The sequence below is a fragment of the Typha latifolia genome, chromosome 4 (genome assembly GCF_019914945.1).
Source record: "Typha latifolia isolate L0001 chromosome 4, TyphaL0001v2, whole genome shotgun sequence".
Classification (NCBI taxonomy): domain Eukaryota; kingdom Viridiplantae; phylum Streptophyta; class Magnoliopsida; order Poales; family Typhaceae; genus Typha; species Typha latifolia.
In genome coordinates, this window is record NC_133089.1 from 13,414,193 (window position 1) to 13,421,923 (window position 7,731).

The window sequence follows — 7,731 nt, forward strand, 5'->3', positions numbered from 1 at the left end:
TCTAATCTTATTCCATAATAAGGGAACAAAGCCCAAATAAATATAAGACCCGTTTTTCTCAAAAGAAAAAAAAGAAAAAAGGAAAGAAAAGAAATTCTACATATCTTCCAAATGTCTAATTAGTCGTTCAGTGTTGCCTACTTGCTATAGCAGCTCCTGAGGAATATTTTGGCAAAATTCAAAATTTTCACTAAAAGCTGAAAGGATGACAGCTGCAAGAAAATGTGCGCAAGTAGGAGAATATTAATGGGCAGTTGCTGATTTAATGGGTCTAGCTAGGACGGCCGGCGGAGAATAAAGATAAAGAAGGAATCAAAATGCGAATAAGGTGCGAGCCAGGACGATGGGTTCTAAATTCTAATTCCAATAGGCCATTATATAAACGCCAACACTTTATTTTACCGGCCTAATAACCTGCCAGCTACTACGATTAATCAATAATATCAACGAGTTCATTAGTTAGGTAACACAGCTTGTGATTGGGGTGCATTAGGATTCACTCATGTACTGATAAATGAATACAATTTAAGATCAAAGAAACAAATCTTAGTGTAAAAAAAAAATCTTTTTCTTATATCTAAAGTTCTAAACTCTCTAGTGGAATTCCAAACCAAACCAAACCAAACCAAACGCAAACTCTTTGTCGACAAATCTTGATGACAAAGTGTAATCACATTCAAACAGCAACACCCATCCAGGCTACAACCACCATGACATCACAACCCTGATGTCCTCCCTCTTATCTATATATCTAAAAATAAAATATCACACAATCTTAAAAGGAAAAAAGAAAAATGTTATAGTGGTACCGTACCTCTCACGAATTAGGCAGTGAAAGCACCCTCCTTCGCCGAGACTCTCTTTAAGAACTCGTAGGTAGTGATCATAGTCATCGCCGACAACGACATGGACGCCCACCTCGGTCCCAGCCCTCTGTAGCACGCCTTCCAACCCCCTTCCTTTAAGATTCCGGCCACTGTCCGCCCGATTCCCCCTCTCATCTCTCCTCCGCCGCCGCCGCCGCCGCCGCCGTCCATCACCTGAAGCCTCGTCTTTATCGTGTCCAGCGGCATCGTCACCACGGCCGCGGCCCCTCCGGCAGCAGCTGCGCTCATCCCCTGCACCGCCACGATCCAGCGGCCGTCGTTCCTCGATCCGACCATTCCCCAGATCGCCCTCTGCGCCATGGCGTACGATAGCCACCAGACGGCGTTCGAGGGTGCGTAGGTTAGGATAGAGACCCCGAACCCTCGGTAGAGCCCGCGGAGGCCGTCGGAGAGGAGGATACTCTTGAAGAGGGCGGCGCCGCTGCCTACTCCGCCGCAGGAGTCGGCGACCATAAGGCGCTGGGAGACGACATCGACGGGGGTCCAGACGACCTGGGCGGCGATGGCGGCGGTGACGCCGGCGGCGGCAGATGCGGCTGCAGCGGCGGCGGAGTCGGAGGCGCCGAGGCGGACGGAGGCGGTGCCGACAGCGCTCTTGGTGGACTCGAGCGCCGCCATGTAGAGGGCTCGGGCCGGGACGGTTCCGGCGAGGGAGGTGGAGAGTCCGCGGTAGAGCCCCCGGAAACCCTCGCGACGGAGGATCGCGGTAGCGATGCGGACTGCCGAGGGCGGCGCTGGCACCGCCGCCGGAGAAGGCATCGCCACTTGAAGGCGGGTCTTGACGACCACGGCGGGGTAGAGGGCCGCGGTGACTCCGGAGAAGAGGGCGGCGCCGAGGAAGAAGAATCTGGACTTGTCAAGCATCTCCCAGTTCACCTCCGCCGGGAGGTGGATCTCCTCGCGGCCCTCGGTAAAGCTCATCCCTTTCCCTATACTTCTACTACCATGAAATCCTAACCCTAATAATTCCTTTCTATATACACCAAAAAGATGCCTTTTGGGGCAGAGGATTCAGACCAACGGATGGAACATCTCTCGCGAGGAGTACGTGATCGGAGGCGACATCTCCGGCTTCAATCGAAGATTAACGTTAGGTTTAGGGCTTGAGGAAGAGAAGGATTAGTGGGGAGTAGTGGAGAGTATAATAGAGTAGAAGAAAGCGACGGTGTTTCTTGTTGGCAGATAGGGAGGAAAAATGGAGTGTGCTAAGATTTTTCCGGATCTAGGGAGTTTATTGCATATTTATAGAGTAAGCCTTACCTGGGTTTCAGCGGGCGAAGGGCACGTGCGAAGGAGATGGCATCCTGAGCGGAAACTTTATCGGTCAATGTACGGCAGGCCACAGGCAAACCCCGGTAATTCCTTGGCTTAGGTGAAACGGTAGGTGACCCCCAGTGTGACCCCCTGTTAATGATTGGCTGCAAATGGCTATAGTAACCTTGGGGCAAGAGAAGGCGGTGGATCTGAAGGCTGACGGGGGGTAAAGTACTCTACGATTCCGTGGGCAAACGATTTAACGGTGGGTTAGCGGCCCATCGAAATGGGCAGATCGGACGAAGGATGACCGTTTGATGGACAATAATGTGCGAGCGCTGCAGGTACACTGGGACCGCCCACTAATTATTATCCACATACTCTTTCTAATTATTGTATCTAAATGTAATTCTCAACTTGTATCCGATTTCTCTTCAAAAATCACAATACCCTATTTTTTTTTTATAAAAAAAAAAGGTCTGTATAAAATTTTATTAAATTCAGTTATTTTTTATGAGCTTGATACATAAAAATAAAATTAGGTATTTTGAAGAGCTCTGCAACGGCATTATAAGAAAATTAAACATTAAGATCTAAGGATACACAAGATTTGCATAAGAAACACTCAACACATTCAATCATAGCTGAAATATTAACTTAAACTTCTTTTCTATCTCGAGAGGATCCTGAAGTTAGTTACAATCTTGCTGTGAAGAGAAAAAAACTCCTCCCCTTATCTTAGCCGCAGGGAGAGGGAGAAGTAGACCGCCGAGAGGAGAAATGCCCGATCGAGGAGAGGAAGAAAAACCCAATCCTAACATACTGCTCTATTAGAGTCGATAGAGAAATCGTCTCACAATAGCGCTCTTAACTAAATCATATCTATATAATGCTTTAATAAAATATTTATTAAATAACAATTCAATGTTCGTGGGATTAATTCGAACTATAACCTCTGTCATGGACAAGATACGACCTAATTATTAAACAATAGTGATTAATTTTATTTTAATATATTTGTTGATTTATACTATATTACCTAATCTTTGGCAACTATTATTTTTTTTTTTTTTTTTTCTTTTGGCTTCCTCAATTTATAAACTCATCTCTACTTCAATATAGGATCGCTCTCTCTTTTTCCTCTCATTCGAGAGAAGTGAGAATCTAATAATACTCTATGAAATATCTCTTTAACCATCCCATTGGCAGGACATATCTCTCTCTCCTTTTCATATATTGAAACTTGAAATGACTATTTTTATCATTGGATTGTTCACGATTATGGCTTATCTCTATTGCACTTAACTAATTATATAAATAAATGGCATAACAATGTCGTGTGCCAAAGATCATGCATGCCATCCAATGGGCTTTAACTATGTGCTGAGGATAATTAATCATACATCCACTACACAACTAGGATGGTGATCTAATTAGATTTGTAGCAAACTTCATGCAGTTCATCATAATTTACCAGTAATATGAAGCCCTCTGTAATTCTATGGCACATCTTGAACCCCACTGGAATATATGTGATAGTGAAAGTGAGTGGTGGTTTGAAAAAATGGGCATTAAATTTGGGGTGAGTTGTTAGCAATGGATTTATTGTTTACACAATCACTCACATACATATTAATCTATCGATAATAAGTTCCAATCCTATTAAAAATTCTTCATCTTCTAAGTCAAATTCACTTATTACGCCTATCAAAACTTTTCAAGTTAAAAATTAATAAATCATCGTACTCTCAACAGTTTAAGCTTTTATTGTAGTAGCAAGTTAATAGAAATAATTTAATTACACCGAGACTCTTCAAACTATAGCTTATTTTTACGCAAACCTTCTCAACTGTCTAACATTTTACTCTTCTAACAATGTTAATTGAAAATATCAAATAATTATCTTACCATTAACTTGTCTCTTTTCTCCTCTAAAATAAGAATTAAAAAGCCATTAATTATGGGACAGTCACATAATGTTCTTTAATAAATAAATTCAATGGATAACTACCGAAAAGAACATATTGAATAGCTTTACATAATTAAAGAGGAAGTCGATGTATCACCTGGAGTAACTTAAAAGCTATATGATAGCAATTTTTTTTTTCTTCTGATAACTTTATTGTGTCCAGCCAGTCATTAAAGTATCTGAATTTAATCAGATGGTCAGAAGATTAAATAATCCTAACTACTGTTCATCTTCATCTTAATGACTCAAATCCACATGACCAAGCCAATACAATAGCCAGAATAGTAAACAATAAGGGGGACCCAAGAAAGCAGGAGCCTGGCAGTATAAGAGACTGTGGATAAGATTCAAAAGAATCCTATCAGAAGGAAAGAAAGAGAGGCCCATCATTAAAGCAAAACTAATGTCACCAGTTCACCACTGGTTAGAAGTAATAGTATACACTAAGGGAATCCTTTTCACTTGTTTCTTAGCTACTGAGACACCTGATATTTTGGTGAAAGATTTATTTAGAGTTATGACTTTCTTTTAGCAGCAATATGTGTTTAGCTCTTTGTCATAAGTTCTCATCTCTCTCTCAAGAGAGATACTACACAGCAAAGAAATAGTCTCAAAAGTCTCATGGGATTAGGATATTTATATTGATATCTGACAAAGAAAGTGTCTGTCATTTGAGCCGGCAAAAACCATGCAACCTTACTATTTTATTTACAATTTTATTTCTGTGTTTTGGATTAAATATAAGATAAATTTTAATAAAATGACTAACCCTTAATAAAGTGATTTATTTGTTTTAAATAAGAAAACTAAAATTAAGAAGTGGAGCTATTTTTCATTAAAAAAATTTGCTTTTTTAATTTATTTTTTATAACTAAATATTAAAAGTAAAAAAAGTTTTTAGAAACATATATTTTTTTCTTCAGTTTCTAGCAACCAACGTGGCTCTCTAAAATTAAACCAATAAAATATACTTATCAAGCGTGAGATTGGAAGTGCATTTATGTCTATTCAAACTAATACTTTCTAGAGTTATTGACCAAAATAAAATTATTTTCTAATCATTTACTAAAATACATTACTCCCAAAAACTTAAATATCAAAATAAATTAATTTTTTTGTAATCCTAAGTACAAAGCTTAACTTTTAAGCATTTTATTTAAAATACTAATAAGATAAGTATTTTTTTTAATTAAAATAATAATCTTATTAGCTTTTTTTATTGAAACGCTTTAGATAATGCTTTATATAAGATATTTAATTAGAAATATACTTAAAGTTAAGCATTTTAATTAGAACTAAAATCATATAGACTCTTTTTAAGTCTTGTCTATTTTAGTAAATAAATGATAAAATAGAGGAAATTTGGTCAAAAACTGTACTTTAGACCTATATCATATGAGAGTTATCTCCTTGGTAGGTCCCCAATCAACCACTAAGCTTATGAAGTGACATGGTAGCTACCCCTAAGCTTACCAATTAGCAACCCAAACTACCCTCATCTTATGACAGCAAATTACCATCATACCACTCTTGAACTCTTTTTCTTTTACCTTTAATATGTTGTTACTACTAACAATTGATATATTACTATATAAATCTCTATCTTAGAAGGTGATTTATTAATTTTTAAATAATAATTTATCTCATTTATATGGCACTTCTATGATAACAATTATAGCAGAGTTAGAACTTTTTTTTAAATATCGTCGTTAAATCTAAATTAGTTACTATTAAAATAAAATTTGTTTTAAGAAAGGACTATTTTGTCTTGGTAACATGACATAGATGCCCTAATTTTGTATTAAGAAAGGACTATTTGTTATTCATAAAATAAAGTTTTTATTTTAAAAATAATATTTCTATATACCAGACTTTTTTTTTTAATTATTCTCTCAATAGATAAGGTTTCTAGGAGGCAGCTTTGTATCATTGTATGCTTAGCCTAGAGAAAGAAAATTTCTTATTTTTTTTCTTCTAATTCTATTTCTCTTGGTCTAGATAAGTAGGAATATAGATTATTCTTGAATAAATATTTTATTCATAAGATAAGAATTTTATTTTAAATATTTCTATATTCACTTGAATATCCATTCCGAAAATAAGAATATAAATCTTTTTTATTGATACAACGTAAATAAAAATATAGAATTTTTATATCAATTAAAAGCTAAATAATATTAGTGATATCATAGTGGAGAAAAGAAAACCTTAATTTTTTGTTTAAAAAAAAACCATTAGCAATAAAAGTCAGTGCTTTATTAGATCTCAAAGAAGAAAGGTATTCTATTGCATATATTTGTTCATCTTAACAACTATTTCTAAGAAATATTTTATAAATATTTTGTCAAAAAAAAACTAATTATAATGACAATTTTGAAATAGTTAAAAAGAATCAGCGACAATTATAATATTTAAAAAATATAGTGGCAATTATAAAATTTTAGCAGTTTTAAATGGCAATTATGTAAACAAAATCTTTTACAGAATAACTAATAAAAAGACATCTTTGCATGTCTTCCTTAATTCATACTTTTTATTTTCATTATTTACTTGTATACCTTTTAAGAGACATGGATTTTACATAGATATCCTTTAGGTACTAACTAATAAAAAGACATAAATATCCTTTAAAAATATTTAATAAAAAATATATAGTTAAATAATAATATGGGTATTTATATATTTTTAGAGTTAACTTGATGAAATCTTAGCGGCTAGTTAGGTTCGAGGGACAAATAAGAAAAAAACAAAGGGTATATAGGCGAATAAGAGATCATAGAAAGGCATACATGTTTATTAATTTTCTTTTCTTTTCTTTATTCCTTTCAAAGATGAAAAGAAGCAGGAAAAATGATATTTAAAATTAATAAATAGAATATTAATAAGATGTTACTATGATATAAACAAGAAAAGAAGATTAATATTAAAAAAAATCATTGGAGAAGAAAAAAGAGGTTTTAATTTACGTGAGGAATACCAAGATAAGAGTAATAAAGAAGAGCTTGGTCATATTTGGGACTTACAAGATCTTCAAAACTTTGCTTTTAGATTGAAGTTGCAGGATCTTGCACATATAAATACAATATTAATGAGATGATATAGTATAAAATTTCAGAAGATATTGTTAATGTAATTTTCCTCAGATTGTGATCATGGCTACTCGTTTACATTATTATGTAGATTTCTTTTCTTGAGGGCATAATTGATACGACTCGGTCAGATTGGATTCACTCGTGGTATTCAGTTCATTGTGATGAGTCTATTTATTTAGTTTGTGTTTGCTTGAGAAAATAAAGCATTTTGCTGGAGGGACATTTGAACACCTGCACGCATTCGCAAAGATGGAGATCGGAATTTGTGCATTCGAACGCGATCGGGTGTATTCAAATGTATCGCGGCGAGAACTATTAATTTAATAGAGTTTTAATTTGATTGTTTGGGTCAAAAAACATGAGCCTTTATAAATATGTGGAGGAAATCCTAATTAGAGTTTGATAATTGGATTGACATTGTTGCCCCTATCTCCCTCATTCTTGCTCTAGCCATTGACGCCCTTCTATCTTCTTTCATCGCCCAAATCTTTGGTCGGCCCCCTCTATCTCTTAATCCCCTTTTCTGCAG

At 35.8% G+C, this 7,731-nt stretch overlaps 1 protein-coding gene across 1 annotated transcript; it reads right to left on the minus strand.

Moving 5' to 3' along the window:
- Nucleotides 1-639: 639 nt before the first annotated feature.
- Nucleotides 640-2,099, minus strand: LOC140787289 (uncharacterized). Its single transcript, XM_073136139.1, has one exon. It carries the CDS (start codon nucleotides 1,806-1,808, stop codon nucleotides 825-827), a length of 984 nt encoding a protein of 327 aa, XP_072992240.1. The 5' UTR covers nucleotides 1,809-2,099; the 3' UTR covers nucleotides 640-824.
- Between the last annotated feature and the right edge of the window lie 5,632 nt (nucleotides 2,100-7,731).